At 55.6% G+C, this 20326-nt stretch overlaps 3 protein-coding genes and 1 long non-coding RNA gene across 4 annotated transcripts; 2 read left to right on the top strand and 2 right to left on the bottom strand.

Moving 5' to 3' along the window:
• Positions 1–2719: 2719 nt before the first annotated feature.
• POLR3D (RNA polymerase III subunit D) lies at positions 2720–10436 on the top strand. The gene is made up of 9 exons (XM_006263890.4): positions 2720–2797; positions 3420–3597; positions 5180–5223; positions 5473–5624; positions 6274–6401; positions 7023–7194; positions 7932–8203; positions 8311–8463; positions 8971–10436. Exons 2-9 carry the CDS (start codon positions 3433–3435, stop codon positions 9091–9093), a joined length of 1209 nt encoding a protein of 402 aa, XP_006263952.1. The 5' UTR covers positions 2720–2797; positions 3420–3432; the 3' UTR covers positions 9094–10436.
• Positions 10437–11864: 1428 nt separating this feature from the next.
• Positions 11865–12299, bottom strand: LOC106740392 (profilin-1-like). Its single transcript, XM_059731814.1, has one exon. The coding sequence runs from the start codon at positions 12297–12299 to the stop codon at positions 11865–11867; it is 435 nt and encodes a 144-aa protein (XP_059587797.1).
• Positions 12300–14674: 2375 nt separating this feature from the next.
• On the top strand, positions 14675–17938 carry LOC109284149 (uncharacterized). The gene is made up of 3 exons (XR_002091489.2): positions 14675–14960; positions 15933–16209; positions 17854–17938. It is a non-coding gene; the product is annotated as an uncharacterized LOC109284149 (long non-coding RNA).
• LOC106737808 (outer mitochondrial transmembrane helix translocase-like) lies at positions 16456–20161 on the bottom strand. Its single transcript, XM_059730709.1, has 3 exons — positions 18892–20161; positions 17830–17928; positions 16456–17299 (listed from the first exon to the last, which is right to left on the bottom strand). The coding sequence occupies exons 1-3, from the start codon at positions 19063–19065 to the stop codon at positions 16958–16960; spliced, it is 615 nt and encodes a 204-aa protein (XP_059586692.1). The 5' UTR covers positions 19066–20161; the 3' UTR covers positions 16456–16957.
• Positions 20162–20326: the final 165 nt, after the last annotated feature.

Consider the following 20326-nt stretch of genomic DNA (forward strand, 5'->3'; position numbering starts at 1 on the left):
ATCAGCCTTCCCCTGATCTGACTCAACCCAAGTCAGTGACCTTCAGGGAAAGTAGAAGAGCCTTGTGTGTCCTGCCAGGCTGTCACTGGAGGGGCAAGGAGGGAATCAGACACAAAGCCTGCTCTCAGATGCACCGAATAGCCCCACTGGCATTGGAGTTGCCCCTGCTTTAAACCAGTGTAACCTCTTGCGGGCTAAGATCAAGTAGTTTCTTTAAGGCATCCAAATCCCAAGACCTCCAGGCTTGGGCCTGCACGTAAGTTACTCCCAAATCCATTGGCAGGCATCGGAAGTCCCAGGGTGAGAGCCTGGGACGGAGGATGCTTGCCAGTAGCAGCGCCATACGGCTGTGTTTAGAACAATCGAGCCCTGCTTGCTCAATCAATATGGTTTTGGGGACAACTGAATCCTGCTCAATTGATGTGATTTGGAAGCGATTTGTCTGATTTGACCTGGAACACAAAATATATTATTAAAAAAAAACCCCATAACCTGAGAGCAAGACCGGATGGTCTGCACAGAGGACATGGTTAGCTCAGCAGCAGAGAAGCTCAGATGTCTCCAAGACCCTTCAGGCATGAGCTTGAACCACCCAGCAGTCTTCTGCCAGAGGCTGCCTGCAGCCAGCCTAGCTGTGGATAAATGCCCAGTCTCTTTGCTGGGGATCAGACGCATGATGCGGGTCACGTGAAAAGTGGGGCACCTTCCCCATGGGCCATCTGCATGGGCAGCTTGTTGACTGCATGAGGAAACCTGCACCATCTTCTCTCTGCCCAGCCCCTCACGTAGTTAAAAGCCCCTTAAAAAGGGCAACACCAGAGCAGCTTGAGGGTAGGGGAACCTCCCAGGACCCTTCTTTGTAAAGGGGAAGAGCGCAAAACATGTAGCTGTCTGCCTGCTGAGGCACAAGTGGGCGACTTCTCAGCTGCTATAAATCAGCCCCGCAACATTGAACCAAGCCCAGCTACGCGTGTGTTTTACCAGGGAAACAGTTTTGAAAAGGATGAGCCAAGTGCTGTAACCGTGGAGCTGTGGGAGATGGCTGGGGGTTTAGAAGAAGCTACTCCCCATTTACGCACGGAGAGGTGAAATCAGCCCTGGGCCCACGCACCTATTTCTAATCTAACAAAAGCCTGAGCACTGGAGACAATAGGGATCCCTGTTCGAATGCCACTCCTGATGGGCCTCGAGGCCACCGGCAAGAACAAAATGGAACAAAGGAAGTGGTGGCAGAGCTCAATACATGTCTTTTGCCAGAGATGAGGAGGTGCGTGCTAAACTTACAGCCCACGATTTTGAGCAGATCAGACCCGGCTGATTGCTCCTGTCTGTGGGTGCACCAGGCACCTCAAGAAGTGAGGATTATTCAGGCCCTGTTGTTGGAGGGAGGGGACAGACACCAAAGCAAGAGATGCCAAGAGAAAGCAGCATCTTCAGCACGTTGCTTTTTGCCGGCAGCTTTGCTGAGCAGTGGCTGGAAGAGCAGAGCCTCTTGTTTCAGAGGAGCTGGTCTCAAAAAACACCTTTACCGTTACATGTGAAAATGAATGTGATGGCAACAACTGAGTCTAACAGGGGCTGTTTTTTTTTTCCCTTGGGCCTGGCCAGTTGCCATTCATTGCTGGGATATACTCCCTCCTGAAGAGGTGTTAAATTAAAACCCAACAACACTTGATTTTTCCATTTTCACTTAACACCTGCGGAGGTGAAGTTGCACCTGAGGCTGTTTCCTAGCAAGCAGCAGCCACTGGCACCAGCCAGGGAAAGTTTTGTTTTTAATAGGTCTCAGGCATGATGTTCAAAGCAGTCTCTGATTTATTTATTTTTTCCAGGAAGCAATGGCAGGCCCGGTTTTATGAGGTAAGTAGTTGGAGATGGCACACTTTGACATCTCGCTGTGGCTGCATCCGGGTATCGGGTAATTGGGCATCTAAGCACTATGTATTGAGTGCTTGTGCAAAATTGGAGCCGCTGTGAGATGCGTGTGCAGAATTGCAGCTGCACATTTTGCCAACCCCAAGCACTCGCACGTCACGAGCTGCCTCCCAAGCACTTGAGATTGGCCTGCACGGCGTGAGATGGAAGAAAAACAAGGGATTTTTTATCTTTCCTTCCCTCCCCCGCTTCTTGCCTTCTGGTTTCTCAGCTTTTCATGTGCTCTCAAGGGAACGAGGAGCATACTTTTCCTTTTTCTTTTAAATGAAGGCTGAGAGTCTCCTGAAATTAGCCTCCGCCAGCGGCAGGAAGGAGCAGGGGGACGTGAAAGTATCACGAGCTGATGCAATATTTATGTGTGACATGGCTTGTGATACAAAAACAGGATCGTCTCCTACGCAGGAGAGCGACGAGGGGACGGGAGCAGAACTAGACCCTCCGGATAAGAGGGACAGCCCCGAGCCAGGCGTGAGGGCCCGAGGCCAGGGGCCTGCAGGGCAAAGGAGGACAGGTGCAGTGGAAGGCTTTGCAAGCCAGCCCCTGGCTACTGGTGAACCCAGGAGGCTGAAGGCCAGGCCCCCTGGGTGCTTGCTGCCCCCAGCAAGCCCCTGCTGTTCTGCCAGCTCCCTGGCCCTACAGCCGCCTGTGCCCTTCGCAAAGATGGCGGCCCCCGTCGCCGCCACCGGCCCCTGACAAACATGGCGGCGCCCTTGCTCGAGAACGCCCTTCCCAAACATGGCGGGGCGGGCGTCCTTCCGGGTTTTGCCCTTCGCTAGGATGGCGCTTGCGCTTCTACGCATGCGCGGGGGAGTTCAAAGAGGAATCCTGGGCCACGGGCTTCCTTTTGCTGCTGCCGGGCGAGGTAATGGGGGAGGGGACGGCGAGCGCCATGCGTGGGGGCACCCCTATAGCCTGGCCGGTTGTATCCACGACCCCCACCATGGGGCCTGTATAGTCTGGGCTTCTATGTCCAGGGGCCTGTATAGCCTGGGTTCCTAAATCCAAGAGTCCCATTATAGCCTGGGGGCCCTATAACCTGGTCCCCTATAGCCTAGGTTGCTGTATCCACGAGTCCCACTATAGCCCGGGGTCCCCTATAACCTGGGCTCCTATATCCAGGGGGGCCTATAGCTTGGCCCTGCCTAGCCAGGGCTCCTATATCCAGGGCCCCCTATAGTGTGGGGCTTTGCTGGGGATGGTCCCCTCCGGGGCAGAGATCTGGGCCCCTACGGCAGCTCCGGGGCAGGGCTCCTAGCCCGAGTCCCCCTCTGGCCTCATTGGGGCTCCAGCGCAGCCCTCGCTCGTGTCTGGTTCTCCGGGTCCTGCTTGCCCCTGGTGCACAGCATCTTGCTGCTCGTCCTCCCAGCCGTTGCCCTCGGCCTGCCATCTGTGGGGTGCAGCGAGCTTCCCCCCCTGTGCTCGCGCCATGGGCCGCAGGGCAGGTCTCTGGGCTGCTGGGGCTCCAGCCATGCGTCTCTCCCCAGGTCCTCTGGGAGGATGTCGGAAGCAGGGTCAGGCAGCGATGCTGGAAACGCGAGCAATCTCCGCCCGGGCCTCTCTGGGCCCCGCGGGCTGATCGGGAGGAGAACTGCCACCCCTATTACCCCCGGGAGACTCCCCTCCATCCGCTCCCGAGACCTCACTCTTGGAGGAGTGAAGAAGGCAAGTGTCCCTTGTTCTGGGCAGAAAACTGCCCTCCTGGCTTTCCTTAACCACGCAAATGGCACACGGGAGAGCATGGATCAGACCGCCACGGGGCCTGATTTTGTGCCCGCAGCGCTGGCCCATGGGCTTCCAGTGGGCAGACTGTGGTGCATCATGCAGGTGGCTTGCTCGATACCATCTGGCCATGAAAGAAGACGTGAACCCTGCACCAGAGGGTTTGCAGTTGAAGCAGATGTATACAATGCTGTCCCAGTGGCAGGGACGCTTGTTAAATAGGGGATGCTAGTTGCTCTTGGCTCATTTGAGCATAAGGGTTTGGACACGTTACATGCTTGCTTTGGGTGGTGGCCGTAAATGTGTAGCAGAGGAGCTACTGCTGGGAAAGGTGGGAATAATTATACAGCAGAGGATGGATCGTGCATCCACAGCCTTTATTGGGGTCACCTTGGAGGTGCCCGTGTGTGCTGTCTGCTGCGGACACCAGTGTAACTTCCCTGGGTGCACAGACCAATGGAAGTTACACCACTCGAAGTACATGGTAGGCTGCCCGCTTCTGAAATTAAAAGCACTACAGATGCAGCAGGAAACTGTCTGCCTGTATCTCATAGTGATGTAAATAAAAGGTTAACTCCTGGGGATAGCAAGGAACCTCGCTCGCAGGCCTGCTTTTGGATACTTATCCATCTAGATTGGCTTGCATCTTTCTCTGATGCACTTGAGAAAGCCAAGGAAGTGTCCCATACTAGATAGGACAGGGTTGCAATGGGTGTGGCTGTGCCTAGGCTGCATAGTGTTGGGTTGGGGGGCTCTGCAGACCAGAGCTCTTTGGTTCTTTTCTCGACCCTGACATTGTCTCCTTTTGCAGTTTTAACCAAATCCCTTAGGTTTCAGTTTCATTTCTGCCTCTAAAAGGTGAGGCAAACACCTTGGTCACTGTCTTTTGCAGCAGGTTTAACTAGTTTGTGTTGGAAGAGCAATTTGAAAGTAGGACGTACGTAAAGAGAATTGTCCTGAAGGAAGGGGCAGCCTGGAACTCCCTGCAGTGTTCTCTGTGGTCTCTTTTTCAAAGGACTGATGCCTGTGGGAGCGAGTTGTGTAACTGGGCCTTGTATCTTCCCTAGAGGCTTTTAGGCTGGGGCCTGTACACGAGTCAGGGTCTGATGTGCAACCAGCCTGGCTGCATAAGACACTTCCTCCCCCCGAGCCATGCCTGCACGTAGAGCCAGTTTTTCCCCAGGAGAGTCTGATCCTGATAAGACATTTGGAGACCTGCAATGCAAGATTATTGTGTATGTGGTAAACTGCATGGCCAGTGCGGGGAAAAAAACGTGCTGGGCCAGGATAAAGCAAGGGGCTTATGCAAGCTGCCTTCACAGGGCAAAATTTCAATCAGGAGCCCAGAGCCAGAATGCTTGCAGGTTTTGTGGGCACTGGGCAGGATCTGACATTGCTTCCAGATTTCAGCTGCAGTGTGTGTGGTCCATTGGTTCAGGCCAGCCCACAGCTGCATATTTGGTGACTTTGACTTGGACCTGGCACTTCCTTAATTGATGACTTGCTCTGTTGTTTTTGTTTACAGAAAACTTTCACCCCCAACATAATTAGCAGGAAGATCAAAGAAGAGTAAGTGGCCATCTTATGCTTTCTCTGTGGGGTGGAATGTCTTAGTCTTAAGAACTGAACGTGGACTGGCTGCTGTCCACTGTTCATCAGATACCACGTTCCACCCCAGGGGTGGCTGCATCTTAACAACACAGATAACTTTTAAAGTACTTTGGAATTCATGTAATGCAAATTGGGAGGCTGGCTAATTACAAATGTATTAGAATTATGTGGGGGTTCCATCAGACAAGCTGTAAACTCTTTGTTCAGGCCAAAGGAGGATGTCTCCATCAAAAAAGAGAAGAAAGAGAGAGACCGGGATCGGCAGCGTGATGGCCATGGGCGGGGCAGAGGCAGGCCGGAGGTCATTCAGTCCCATTCCATCTTTGAGCAAGGCCCAGCGGAAATGATGAAGAAGAAAGGTATGAGGAGAAAGAGAAGCATGGGCCGCTGTAGCTGCAGGGATGGTCACAGATGCTGTTCTCACTCTGTCTCCCCTCTGCTCTGTTTGTCCTCTTTGAAGATGACTTACACTAAGTAGAGTGGTAAGAAGGGGTCAGCAGTAGTTGGGGTTTGTCTGACTCGTGTTTCTTGGAGCCAGTTCCAGCAGGAATTGAACAAGAGGCTTCAGGTTTCCAGGGTTCTGAATCCAGACCCAGGAAACTTGCCCCAAACTCAGATGAGAAGCAACTGTGTTCAGTAAAGAGCTAGCATGCATTGGCAATGTGTAGGTGCATGTGCACCGCCTGAGATTGGCCGCTGCCAGTGGCATCTGCAGGCAGTAGCACCTTGACCCCTGCTGCTGATTGGTGTCTGCAGGAGGTCACCAGTCATGACTCAGCCCCCCCCACAACACCGCCGCAACCACCTGTGGGAAGTTCCCGCTCAGCCCATCTTTGCTGCCAACATCACCACGGCTGCCTGCTGGTAGTCCCCGCTCGCCACCACCGCCTGCAGGCGGTTGCCATGCCCCCCCAGCCTCGGGAGGCATGAGGCGTTCATGCTAGCACGTGTTAATGGAGGACCCTAATTGCTCTCTGGACCCTCACTCTGCCTCTCTTCTTTTCCAAGCTGGCACCTGGGATAAGACTGTGGACTTGTCAGACTTTGGTCCCTCCCACATCATCAACATAAAGAAGGAGAAGAGGGAGACGGATGAGGAGACCAAGCAGATCCTGCGCATGCTGGAGAAGGATGATGTGAGCGGAGCTGGAGGAGGAAATGGCATTGCCTGGGGTGCAGGGCTGGAGTTCTTCAGCCTGCAGGGGCAGAAAAGCCTGCTCTGAGACAGTTTGAGCAAGGTGGGGTGGACCTGGTGGGAAGTGTAGGGCTCCTAGGTCCTGGGGGAGCCTGACTGAAGCCCAGGTGACCAGCTCTTCTAGCAAGAGGTTGAGGGCTTGGCAGCTGTTTCCCAGAGAAGCAAAAGCTGCTGCTTCCCAGGGGTCATGTCTGTCCTTGACAAGGGAAGTGCCTAACTACTGCCTGGTGGGGAAGAAGGGAGGCTTGGTGTCCGTGTCTGCAGTAGCCCTGCCCAGCCCCACTGGCCCCAGGGGGCTTGTTACTCATAACACTGGCAGGAGCAGACCGGGCACGACAGTGGCATGACTGCAGCCTCAGTATCTGGGGGCAGCTGGTGCACAGTAGTGGGTGCTGCAGGTGACAACTCCCAGCCTCTGTTCCCTCTGTAAGACAGCTGTGGCAGAGCCTACCTGCATAGCCTTGCTCCGTTCTCCTGGAAGCGTGTCTTCTCTGTCAGCGCCTCCTGGTGAGCCCCATGGGACTAGCTGAGGTTTTCCCCTCCTCACCCCTTTTCTGATCAGTTCCTTGATGATCCCGGCTTGAAAAATGACATCCGGAACAAACCTGTCCAGCTGCCCCTGGCCAACTCAGGCTGGCTGTTCAAGGAGGACAATGACGAGCAGGAGGACACCAAACCTTGGGGTGCCAGCACCAAGGAAGAGAAGATGGAAGTGGATGTGCCTGCTGTGAAAGGTACCGGGTCTGCATCCATCATGGGCAGCCTCTGAACTGGGACCCTTGCTGGGGGAACCCCTGGGCCCAGCTTCAGCTACCCTGACTCCACCCTCAGAGCCAGACTCATTCACTCTCAGGGCCAGGAGTTGCAGGGCTGGGGTAGTGCTAAGTACCAAGCAAAGCTCACTAGCAATTGGTTGGGTGGTGTTCTCCCTTCCAGCACTCATGCATGAGGTCTGGCCTGTGCCCCTTAAGCCCTGCTGGGCTTGGGAGTAGAAGCAATCCCAGATGCAGAGGAGAAAGGTGGGTGCACGAAGCAAAGTTGAATGGACATGGGATGGGTTAGCTTCCCAGCAGCACAGGAAGTACTGCTCTGCCTGTGCCTGCCCAGTAACCATCACAGCTCCATCCTCCAGCTCGTAAGGGGATGAGAAATGACTGTAACTCCAGGGGTTTTGAGGAGTCTTGTGGCATAACCCCAGTGAACAAACTGGCAGCAAGTCATCGCTGTGATCAGGGCAGGGTCTGCAATGTGCTGACAGCCCTAAACCCCAGTGACTCCCTCGGGAGCCAATGCCTCACAGGACAGGGCCCCAGAGGCATGGTGAATGTGTTGTCTCCCTTTATGCCCTGCCACTCAACTGCAGGGGAACATATAGCGCCTGCATGTGAGGCTGAGACTCCCTGCTTCAGAGGGTGGGCCTGTCCCACATAGCACTGGCCCCTGAACTCTGCAGTACCTTCTCTGGCTCTAGTGAAAGAAGAGCCTCAGGATGAGGAGGACTCCAAGGGGGCCTTACCCCCAGCCCTGCCAGCAAACACCAAGGCACCCCCCGGCTACCCCCAGGACGTGTCACTGGCTGAGCTGCTGCAGAGCCTGAGCCTGTCCAAGGAGGATGAGCTGCTCTTCCTGCAGCTGCCGGACACACTGCCTGGGCAGCCACCCTCACAGGACACCAAGCCCATCAAAACAGAGGTGCAGACTGAGGATGGGCAGGTGATGGTGGTGAAACAAGAGAAGAGCCAGGTACGAGCCCAGTGGGGCACTGCTTGCCCCCAGCTCGTGCGGGAGGGGGCTCCTCTCCCCCAATGCTTTGAGGAAGCAGTGTGGTGACCTGGGCTCTGTCTCCACAGGAGGCCAAACAGGCTGAGAACATCTGCACCCTGGCAGACCTGCCCGAGGGACAGGTGGGGAAGCTGCTGATCCGCAGATCGGGGAAGGTGCAGCTGGTCCTAGGCCAAGTGACACTGGATGTAACCATGGGGACACCCTGCTCCTTCCTGCAGGTAAAGCTCACAGCAGGCTGGGGTGCGACAGGGAAAACATGGTGCTGCAGAGGGGTTGCAGTGGGAGCCCTGGGAAAGCCTCTTCCATCCCCTGCCCCCCATCATCATGTGTCAGTCCTGCCCAGCCTGGCAGGGACCCTAAAGAAGTGAGAACTTCCTGGGCCTGTGAGATGTTTGTTGGGAGCCAGCTATGGTAGGTCTATAACCCACATGTCTGCCTCCATGAATCTACATCCTCCGTGTGGAGGCCAGTGTGTGAAGAAATGGACTGAGACATCCCATCTTGTTTCATGTAGTGGCCACCGCAAGGATCTAGCGTTCAGCCCCTTCTCCCAGGTTTGACATAGTCCAGCCCCCTGGAGGTGCAAGGCCCTATATCTGAAACTCTCCAGCATGCCAAGAGGAGAAGCCACTGCTGGCTCGCCCAGAGCTGTCCCAGGGGCTCATGCATTGGGGCAGGCAAGAAGAGATCCACTGCAATAACCTGTTTTTCTCCCTTCTACCAAGGAGCTGGTATCTGTGGGCATTGGAGACGGCAGGACTGGGGAGATGATTGTCCTAGGCCATGTGAAGCACAAGCTGGTGTGCTCCCCGGACTTTGAGGCCCTGCTGGAGCACAAGCATCGATAGGAAGGGAGAAGGCAGCATGGGAGGGGAGCTCTCCAAGGCATGCTCCCTTCTCCACTCTAGGGGCTGTAATTTGCTAAAGATGCATCACTCCTCTGGGCAGCAGTCATCTTGGGTCATAGAAAGCAGGTGTGTGCCACATGGGGCTGCCCTGCCACAGCCATCAGGAACTGGCAAGCCTTAGCCTACGTTCTCTGGCTGTGCTCACAGGGCTGGGGGAGACGGGCTTCTCCCTTCTAGCAGTAGCTACCCATTCATGTTAGACTGGGTAGAAGTGGTCCTGTCCCTGCTGGCATGTGTGTACTTATGCTGTATAGAGAAGAACTGTTACCACCTTGTGTTGAACAAGCTGCAGACACACCAGCCTCTGTGTCCATGACCCTAGCTTTAGATTGCAACCCCAAAACCCAGTCATCTTTGGGTGTGATAGGTTCTCACACAGTCTTGTGGTACCAGTGACTCCCTTCCCTGCCGGGCCCTGAAGATGAGCTGATAGGATCCCATCCTTCCCATCCCCTGCCTGCAGCCACTGCCATGGAGCTAAGGGCCTGGGGTTCAAAGCAGCACAAGCTGCTTCCTTCAAGTTTCTGTGCAGTGCTCCCAAAACCTAGTGCTGAGAGACCTCAAACCAGACACTGGACTCCACTGACAGCATGGTTCACCATCTTTCCCTGCAGCTCTTTTGAGCGCAGAGGACTACAAAGGGAGCTGCAAAGCACCGTGCTGTCACCCTGAGACTGCTTCCCCTTGAATGAGGATTAAAATAGGCTGGGTCTCAAGCCTAAATCCTGCAAGCAGGCTCTGCAGAAGAACCCCAACCCCCCAAATCTCTGAAGACCTTGGTGCAGTGCCTGGAGCTGCCTGGGTGCAGCATTCCTAGGAGCACCCCATGAAAGGACTTGCCGGTAACATCACCAACCGCTGACCTTAGTGTTAGGAGGAGCTAAATAGTGGGTATGGCCTTGGTTCCACCTGGCCTCGGCCCCTTCCCCCTGCTGCATGTGGCTCAAGGCTGTGAAGGAGCCAGATGATGCCTGCTGCACTGGGGGTAAAAGCGCCGGTCCTGCTGTACTTGGAGAAACCGCCTCTGCAGACTGCACCAGTCCTTGGTCTCGCCCTCGTGTGCCTATGCAATCAGATGGAACCAGGCTCCTTGTGCCATTGAAATTACTTCCATAGGCACTGCTCTTGGGAAGACCACGACAAGTGCACCCAGGCCCTGGCCTGGTCATGCCCAAGAGAGGGCTGCAGTGCTGGCGGGCAGTGGCCAGGCGACTGGGTTCCCCCAGGAAACGTAATGAAGGTTGTGTTAAGAAACAGAAGTGGAATAAACGTTCCTCCTCCTCTGTGCGTGGTACAGGGCTCCAGTTTTTTCCTTGCGGTTACAGTGCTTCCCATCTGCATGCTCTGCCCACTGCTCCTGCTGGTACTGATGTGCCCACTTTTTGGGAACAGACTTGTCACTACTACCTGTGGCCCCTTGCAAACCTGTCTCCCAAGCCCTGCCAATGAGACTCCCTTTCCCATTCCTCTGTCCTTATGGTCCCTGCAGCTCCCCTGTGTGGGAAGCCTTTTACCTGGATCCTTCCTTCCCAGCCCTCTACCCTGATGGGATGCTACTGTCACAAGTCAGGATGACTGAGCAGCTTGGCATTCAGTATAGTAGCAGTCCCCAGCCCATGGTTTGTGGGCACCATGTTGCCTGCAAGACTTCTGCCCCCATCCCCTCCTGGCCACAGTGAATGTTGCTTTCCCCAGCTTCTTGAAGCTGACAGGGAAAGCAAAGCAAAATGTGACATTACTCAGTTCATGAGCCAACAAACAGGAACGCAGGAGCACTGTTCTTTATGTGCCACTTCCCTCTGTTAATGTACCTGTGCATGTGTAGGAAGCAAGGAAGTCATTCAGTTAACATTTCATTACCTGGGTGAATGGGGCGCCCATCTGACAAACACCCTGCAAAGTCTCCAAGATTTAGCTGATGAAAGCATTTGTGTCAGGTCGCCACAGTGACAGTCTTGCATGTCCAGATAATCTGCGTTCTCTGTGCCAAGAACCAGGTCTCCCTCCTCATAGCTACAGAAGCGTTATAGGTACATCTGCAATTGATAACACTTGGACATGCTGCTCACATGGGCAGCAGTATGAGGGTTAATTCTTGGATTGGGCTTTGTGGTTGAATGCTCCAAGAGTTGGAATAAGGTGCCTGGCTTTCAAAGTCCAGCTTGTGTCCAAAAATCTGTGAAGTCTACACACGAGATTTAGCAAGTTCCCAGCCTATGCAGGGTGCTGATGTAGCCTTGCAAGGCCTGTCTGTAGAGCAGGAGAAAGAAATCTATCCCTCGGGGAGATGATGTTTGTAGGCTGTGGACATGGCCTACGCTCAAGTTCAACTGTTCAGACTCCTCTTTTTCGTGGAAAGAAACAAGAATTGAGAGGCTCCCAGGCCTCTAACCATAGGCAGAAAAGGGGGAGGGATGTGCCTTGGTGGGTGAGTAATGGGCAGTGGTTGGAACCATTGGGGAATGGTATGGTGCTGAATACTTTTTCTTTCCCCATGCCCCTCTTGCCACCACCACCTGGCAGGACAGAGTGGCCCAAAGCTGCTAGCACTGTCAGACTGGAGGCCCAGGAGGATGCAGCTAACCACCGGAGAGTGCTGGAGGATGCGCCAGCTTCAGTGGGGTGACACAGGGGTGCAAGCGCTGCTGTTGGGCAGGTACAGGAGGAAGGACGGACCATCAGCCCGGGGGAGGAGGTCACCCCAGGTCTGTTTATTGTCGCACGGTGTCCTTGATGTACCGAGCTATCTCAAAGGCCTTCAGGTTCAGCATCCCTCCCTGGATCCCCTTGTGGCCTATAAGGATGAGGCACACGGAGCTGACCAGGGTCACTGTGACAGCGTGCGTATAATTATCCATATCATCCTCTAGGTGCTTGGTCCGTAGGTCCATGGTGTAGCTGTGAGTTTCCTCATACAGGTTGTCCCGGATCACCAGGCACTGGAGCCCACCCAGCGTCAGTCCCTGGGTGAGCAGTGGGGCTCGGTTTCTGCCAAGCAGGGTTTGGATCTCGGCTTGGGTTAGGTTGACCAGGACCCCACCATGGTGAGCGGCCATCAGCTGCTGGTGAGGAATGGAGACCACTGCGGCATCACAGCACAGCCCATCTTTCATGAGGCTGTTGATGTAGCTTTGCCAGCCGGCCATCTTATCATCAGGGCAGCAGGGTGGGGCCAGCCCTGGCCTACTGGCTCCAACAGGGGCAGTGGGGACAAAAGGGAAGCCAGCTGGAAGAGAAGACTAATGTAGCATCCTGCGCTCCCAGCCCAGGGCAGTGACCACTGTTGGTGCCCACTGCATGTAGGTGAGTCTCCGGCCTGAGATGTCACAGTCCTGGCGGCGGTGAGTGACCCCCCGCACCCTGACACGATGAAGGCTCAGCTGCCCTTCATGGCTCTGCCCAGAGCTCCAGAAACCGGGCAGTGATGTGATGGGAATGAGGTCATCTCTCTGTGATGTCACAATGCAGCGTAGTGACTGCAGCTCAGCCGGGACTTCTGGCCTCTCCCCAGGTCTCTTCCCTGGAAGAGCAGCCTCAGCTGTGTACTTGGCAGATCCTCCTGGGTCTAGTCTCAAGGGGACAGGCAGCAGCAAGGGCCCCCACAACTCTCCCAGGAGGTGATGGAAACCACCCCCTAGCAAAGGGGAAGCAGGTCAAGATAGAAGAGTCTGGTCTTGCTCTTCCCTTCCTGCCTTCATAGGGCCCTTCCTGGGCAAGGGGTGTATTAGCACTGAGGAACACTGATATCTTCCTCCCACACCCTTTGCCCCCAACTGAATGACCAGCTTTGCAAAACAGATGTCATGGACCCTGGTTCAGCCATGACACCTGCTGCCCCCCCTGAGGCTGTCTGGCAGCAGGGAGGAGCATAGGGGCCCTTGGTGCCCAGCTTTGGGACTGGCACAGCAGTTGAGGGCACAGAGGACCCTGTGTGCTACCTCTCCCCAGTGGACTCCGAATGGTGCCTCCAGGGTCCCCAGCAATGCTGTGCTGCAGCTGGGGTTGGCAGGCAGCTGGGGTGGGCTGAATAAGGAGAAGGAGCCTCAGTCCCTGCCCACCCCTGCCCTATGCCCAGGAGTGTACATATAGTGATGGAGGCAGAGTCCTGCTGGCTGCAGTCAGATCTCTTTAATGGCAGCAGAGAGGCACTGACTTGATCAGGGTGGCAATACAGCTCTGTATGTGTATAGGCACGTGCTGGCTGTGACCTGGCAGGCCCAAGAAAGCAGCTCTTCTGGTGCTGCCTTGCAGCTTGGATTTGCATTGCTGCTGAGCCAACCTGTGCCATTCCTCCTCCTCCTCCTCCTGGGTCCTGCTGTTCTCTTCTTGCTCAGGGTACCATGTCCTGCCCAGAAGAGCCAGGATGCTGCCATCTTTCCAGGCTCCTAGCTCCCCTTGCAAGCCTTGATGAGCGTAGGACACAGACCTGCCTAAAAGTAGCCCCCACTTGCCCCTAATCCCCCCTCCACCTCCCTTGCCTGTCCCCCACCTGGTACTAAGCTATGCCCCTTGTGTGCTGCTACCTATAATGTTCTGCTCACTGCATCCCACTGGCCCTCCAGCCAGTGGGATGCAGCCTAATGTCCTTCTTTTACAGCTGGGCCTGTTGGAGCAATAAATCTCCTTTCCTGTTGGTTTGGAGTTGACTGGTACCTCCCCCTCCCCGCCACCCACTGGAGCCCCTTTGCAGCTCGAGACAGAGGTCTGAGCCCAGGAGAGCAGACCTAGGCTGGGGTGGGCTCCCCAGCTCCCCTCCCAGAGTGGGGGCTGCTTCTGGGGTGCTGTTCCCAGGCCCAGACAGTTAGTTCAACACTGGCTTCCTCAGCTTTGGCCTCGGAGCTGTTGCTTCCTTGGACTCCTTCATCTTGTCTAGAGCAAAGAGCAGATCCAGCTGGGTGAGTGGCCGCAGACTCTGCTCCTCCTCCTCCTCCTCCTCTGCATCCCTGTAACAGAGTTGCATGCATCAGGGGGTTGCCCCATGTGTGGGGGTGCCCTCGGTCCCTCCTTCTGCACTGCCACCTTCCCCCTCCCAGTCCCATGCCTCCAGCCCTTTACCACTGACTGGGGTTCAAAGGGGAGTTTTTCTGAGCATGTGATCCAGGATAAAGACCTGCAGGCTTTTCTCTGGGTGGCAGGGGGTGGATATAATGGGGTCTGAGCCTGTCTGGCCCCCGCTCTGCAAATCCCATCACAGCCCCTGCAGCCTCTCAGCCCCAACAAGGCCCCTAGTGCCCTGCCCTTCAGCCTATCTGTCTCCTGTATGTGGGTGCTCTCTACCTGGGCACTGAAGCCAAGGGGGTTGAGACCATGGGCTGCGGGAAATAAGTCAGCCCTACTGCATCAAGGGAGGTGGGACAGAGGCAAGGGGAGGTGGCTGCAGCATAGGGCCCTGCCCTGGAGAAGGACTGCAGAGAACACATGCAGAGCCCCACCTGCTGTGAGCAGGACCCCGACTGTCCTGTAGCAGGCGGGCAATGTGCCGCATCTGCTGCTTGCGGCAGTAGTCACGCACACGGTAAGTGGCGGCGTCCCTGCACAGCTCCCGCAGGTCACTGCCTGAGTAGCCGCCCGTCTTGTCTGCCAGCTCCTGCAGGTTCACCGCCGTGCTCAGCTGTTGCAAAAACACCAGGCATGCAGGCTGCGGAGGGTGCAGAAAGCCAACCGCACTTTCCTCCCCACGGCTGCCCAGGTCAGGGGCTTCTGCAACCAGGGGAGAGGGAGCACTGCAAATTGGACAAGGTGCTGGCATGGACAGGGCCCTGTTTGCTAACAGCCATCATGGAAAGACCTCTACCTCGCTGCAGAAGGTGAGGGTCAGCCTGCTGTCCCCTCTGCACGTCCTACAGAATCCACTGGCTAATGCATGTTGAGCCATCCCCTTTCGGCTGCTGTGCAGGGTTTGCTGAGAAGCAGGTAGGACTGGGGCATGGCTCTGGCATGGAGTGAGACCCAACCACATCTCCCCCATGCTGAGGAGTCCCTACCCCCCACCACACTCCAACCCCTTGTTCTTGCCCCTACCGCACTCTGGCTATGGGCATGGGAGAAGCTGGGGCAGGGGGGAGCAGTGTGGAGACAGCATAGTGAGCCAGGTAGTAGCACCAGGTCATGAGACAGGCTTTTTTCGCCATGAGGATGACTTGCTGCTGCTGCTGGGGGGAACTTGGCAGCCCCAGAGGGGGAGTCTTGGGTTGGCCCAACTTTGCCAGTCATGCTGCAGGCACATTATAGAAGTCAGGGCAGGAACGTGCTGTGCTTGCCCACTGCATGGGGTGCTCCTCCCTGGCACTACCAGCACCAGGCTCTCATAGGGCCGGGTGCTCTAGGGGCTGCATGCCATCCCAGGCAAGGTGGGGAGGGGGCTTCTACACACAGTGCAGCAAGAGAGCCACGGCACTCACGTTTTCTCCAGCCAGGAGGAGCGTCAGGATGTCATGGCGCTGCTGCTGTGTCTGCAGGGAGAGCAGACCAGGGGTGTGTGAAAAGGGCAGGGGCTGAGGCTGTCCCCCACCTTGAGGGCCTCTGTGGGCAGGTTTGGGCTCGGGGATCCAGGGGTACTGAGGGAGCCTGGCTGGGTGTTGACTTACAGGCAGGCTGATCTGGAAGGTGGCAGGCATCCTCCGCAGGATGGCAGGGTCCACATCCTGCAGTCTGTTGCTGGCTCCAAGCACCATCACCTTCAACACAAGCATGTGGGTGGGTGAGAGCAGGGATCCTGGACCCAGGGGTGCAGAAGGGAGTGAGGGAGCTAGGATTCACAGGACTGCAACTCCCCCCAGCGGTGGCTCTCTGTCAGAGCACATCCTCCCACCCTGCCTCCCGTTGGTACCTGGCAGTCGGACCTGGTCTCCAGCCCATCCCAGAGGCTCATGAACTGGGCCTTGATCATGGCCGTGGCTTCATGGTCAATACTAGAGTGGCTCCGCAGGAAGGCATCTACCAAGGACAGGACAAGACCCAAGCCTCACCCCAGCACCCTGCCCCTGCCTCTCCTCCACACCACTGCAGAGACTGGATGCCGGCACGAGGGGCCAGTGAGCCAGGGCTTGCTCCCAGGTGAGTGGTAGCCCCTCTCTGTGCTTTTGTGTGCTGGCAGAATGAGGGCAAGGGACTGCTGATCAGCATTAGACCCTACGGGGGCAGGCACACCTTGCTTTCAGGTCTAAAGGTCAGAGGCAGCACAGCCCAATGGTCCAAGCAATCCCACCAGTCTCCCTACACAGAGGCCTAGCCTTGGTGGGACAGGAGACAGGACCTTTGGGTGCCAATTCTAGCAAGTCCCTGGCTCACTGCAGCCTAAGGTGGGGCCCTGGCACCCCTGCTCCACTCACCGATCTCGTCAATGAAGATGATGCAGGGCTGGATCTTGGCCGCCAGCGTGAAGACAGCGTCGGTAAGCTTCTGTGACTCCCCATACCACTTGTCACCCAAAGTGGATGCCTGCAGGTTCAGGAACTGGCAGCCTGAGGCCCATGCCATTGCTTTGGCCAGCAGGGTCTTCCTGCAGCCGGGGGGGGCCATAAAGCAGGACCCCTGCAGTGGGAGATGCCCTCAGCAGCTGCTTTTTCCCAGCCTAGTGAGCTCCTCTCTCCCAGGTTATGACCCCCAAGGGGGAGCTCAGGAAATCAGGTCCCGTGTGTCTGTGCCAGACCCAAAACAGTGCCTCTGTTTAATAGATTCCTTCATTTGCTCCAGGTGATCAGGCCCCATTGCTAGTTCAAGCGCTGTGCTGCCAATCTTGCCCGTGCCATGGTTGAGCTGGCATCCTGCAGGGAAGGTTGCCAGCCTGAGTGAGCATAAGGCTTCAGGGGCTAGTGACTATCTCCATCATTTGCTCTCCAGCTGGCTCAGTCTTGCTCTGAGGCTGGGCAGGGGAGGGGGTTCTGTGCAGGGAACAGTTGGATCTTTGCTGATCATGTTCCCACCAGGTGTGGATGGGGGTGCTGGCAGTGGGCATTGTTCTGAGTAGGATTAAAACCAAGTTCCTGTCTGTGCCTGGTGTTCCCCTTGCCCACCCTCCCTGCAAAGCTATACCTCTGGGGGGCTGGAAGAGCCTGGAGAGGTGCCTCTTCTGGAAAGGCAAGATCACTGTGTTCTGGAGCTCAGTGACCACGTTGTCGAGTCCGGCAATGTCCTTCCAGGTAATCTGGGGGGAGCCCTGGAGTCAGGCAGGGAAGAAAGGCCCCTTCCCCAGTGGAAGGGCAGGCAAAGCACAAGGCTCCAGGCTCAGGGGATGGCTAACAGCCTGGGCTGGGCTGGTTCTGCCCTCAGCCCTTGCTGGTAACCAGTCTTCTGGACTATAGCAGCTTCATACTCCAACAGGGCCTGACTGGCTCTTCACCTATTGCAGGATGTCCCTGCTGGACAGGGGTGGGTCACTTGGATGAGATTCCAAGATCACTGGGTCAGACTGAACCTTGGCCTTTTCCCTGAGAAGGGAAGTCTGTCCTCTGAGTGGATGCTATGCAGCTCTGGGGTTGTTCAGCGCCCTGCCCTGCAGCTGCCAGCTCTTAGGGGGCAGAGAGATGCTAAAGCCAGGGCTCACTTGCAGTAGGATCACAAGTAAAGCCCCCTCAGGTTCCTGATGAGCATTTTCCAGCCCATACAGTGAGGGATTCAGCCTAGACTCAAATGGCCCTGCTAGAGAAATGAAACAAGCCCTATTTTGTGTCTCACCTTGATGTCTCTGGGGTCCACCAGGTGCACTGCGATGCTCGTCTCATGTTCTGTCAGCTTGACCCCGTTCACTCCGATCTGCTTCATCAGCCGCTCAGCCTGACAACACAGCCATGTGACCAGGCTCCAGCCAGGCATCCCAGAGCATTGGCATCAGCCTTGCCATAGAAATAGGCTGGGCTTCTCAAGCCTCTGCCATCCCAGTGATACCTGCTGTCCCTCAGCTGGCTTCTGCTAAGTATAGCCTGGGACATCTGCAACTGCACACCAGGAGATGGAGGAGACATGCTCTGACCCAGCCTCCAAGTGAGCCAACTACCCTGAGAGAGGACTGCACCGGAGGTGGCAAACATTGAACACAACCAGCAGGTAGGAGCCCAAGGGCAGCTCTTATTCAGAAAGGCAAATGGAAACAAAACCATGGGACTCATATAAGGTGGCTCAAAATATTTAATTAAGTGATTTTTGCTTAAAATATCTGATTTTTCCAATTCAAATGGTAATTGAAATTTTAATGTGTTTTTAAATAAATCCAGTGAAAATGTAAAATTCTGCCAACCTGAATTACAGCTCATACTTAGGAGGTGCTACTAAAATGAGGTAATTTACATACAAAATAAGATTCAAGCAGCAGATTTGCTGCCAGAGCTTGAAAAAATAATAAAGCACATGTAATAATTGAGCATTGAAACGACTGGGTGTTACATTCTAGATCTGCTCAGATAGTAATGTGTAAATGTAGCATATCCCTGATTCACAAAAAGAACTAACTGCTTTAGAAGAAAACCTGTAGTTGGGGGGATAACCCATGTGCTCTAATGGTTACTAGCTGATGCCAATGGAAATAGCAAAATGGGCAAACACACAAGGAGACTAAAAGGAATGATCTAGATCAAGGCTCCCTGCTTGCTGGTTTTAAACCTATTTAACCCTGGTTTTAAATGCGCACTGACCTCAGACAATCCAAGAGGTCCCTGACCTGTGTGTATCTGAGGCCCCTACTAAGTGTCCCTCCTTCACCAGCTCCCTACTGCCATCCATGTGTTCCCAGAGGCTCCATACCTTTTTCTTCAAGTGTATCCTCTGTTTTCGAGTGGGGTCCAAGGCATCTGACACCCACTTGATGCTGTAGTAGGTAGCCACCCCAAAAATTGTCAGGCGGAAGAGCAGACCCAGCACCTCCTTCCATGTCAGAGGCCGGGTCAGGAGGTCTTTGGAGATCTCTCCCAGGAGCATCTCTAGGCGCTGCTGGCTTCAAGGCTGGAAGCTCCACCAGTCACAAAAAGCAAAGGGAAGGACTGGTGAGTCTGTATGAGAGGGCTGCAGCAAAGCACCTGTAAGTGGCACTCGTGGGAGGAAGTCAGAAGTTTGAGACTGGCCAGTAGGCTTTGGGGAGCTGCATCAGCTTTACAGCAGGCCTAAATTTGATCCCCGGGTCTTAGGCACATGTGCCAGGGGACCCTCATGACATCCCCATACACTAGTGCACAGGGAGGCACATATTGGTGAGGGCTAATGAGAGAATAATACTGACCCTGAAAAGAGGTGAGGCTGACTTGCCTATTTTCATTTCTCTAGCCTGAAACTATACTCAGGAGCCAGCTCAGAAGGTAAGGGATGAGAAGGAAAGAGAAGCAAAAGTCTTTTGAGTTTTAGTATTATAAAGATATTGATCTTAGTATGGGAAAGGATGCCTAAGCATCATCCCATGGCTTTTAACCTTGCAACCTTTTATAGCTCGGTGCTGCTTTAATGCCGTTATGATTAAAAGCAAGACCCAGATGGAGAACTGGAGATGGAAGAAAGCCTCCCGCACTGAAAACAATAAATGATTCCTGGAGCGTTATAGATGGGGACTGAGATGCAATCCCAAGGGGTGAGGGACAGCACAGAGCTCAGAAGAGGGGGCAGTCTTGATGCACCCAGGGGCTGTGAAGACACTCAGCAACTGGCTGGACTGAGCCCATGATAATGCAAGTTGTAGAGGGAAGAAGGGGCGGGGGGAAGGGAAACGTGTAGCCCTTTTTCCTGGGAAGTTGCAGGAAAACTGGGGGCAGGAGGGGCAGCTGTGCTGGGGTCGGGGTCCGGCCGGCCCCGCTTGCTGCGCTCTCCAGCAGCCGCAGGGCGAGGTGCATGTGTCCGGGGGCAGGTTCCTGGGTCTCTCCGCCCCGGAGCCGGCGTGACCTTGGGCTGCTGTTCCCGGTGCTAGACGCGGCCCCGCACAGGGACCGGCCACCGCCTGCCCTGCCCTGCCCTGCCCTGGGGGATCCCCCGACCCCGGAGCAAAGGGGCATTGCAGGGGGCGGCTGCACTCACCTGCCCGCCGCGGCATCCTCGTCTCCCCCCGCAAAGCCCCGCACAGGGACACGGGCGGAGAGACGTGTCCTCCCTCCCGAGCGCGCAGCGGAAAGCCCTCCCTCTGCTCGCGCAGCCCCGCCGCAGCTCTCAGCCCGGGGGTCCCTGCCTCCCCGGCCCCAGCCTCACCTCCTGAGCTGGG

This window comes from Alligator mississippiensis, chromosome 7 (assembly GCF_030867095.1).
Source record: "Alligator mississippiensis isolate rAllMis1 chromosome 7, rAllMis1, whole genome shotgun sequence".
NCBI lineage: Eukaryota > Metazoa > Chordata > Crocodylia > Alligatoridae > Alligator > Alligator mississippiensis.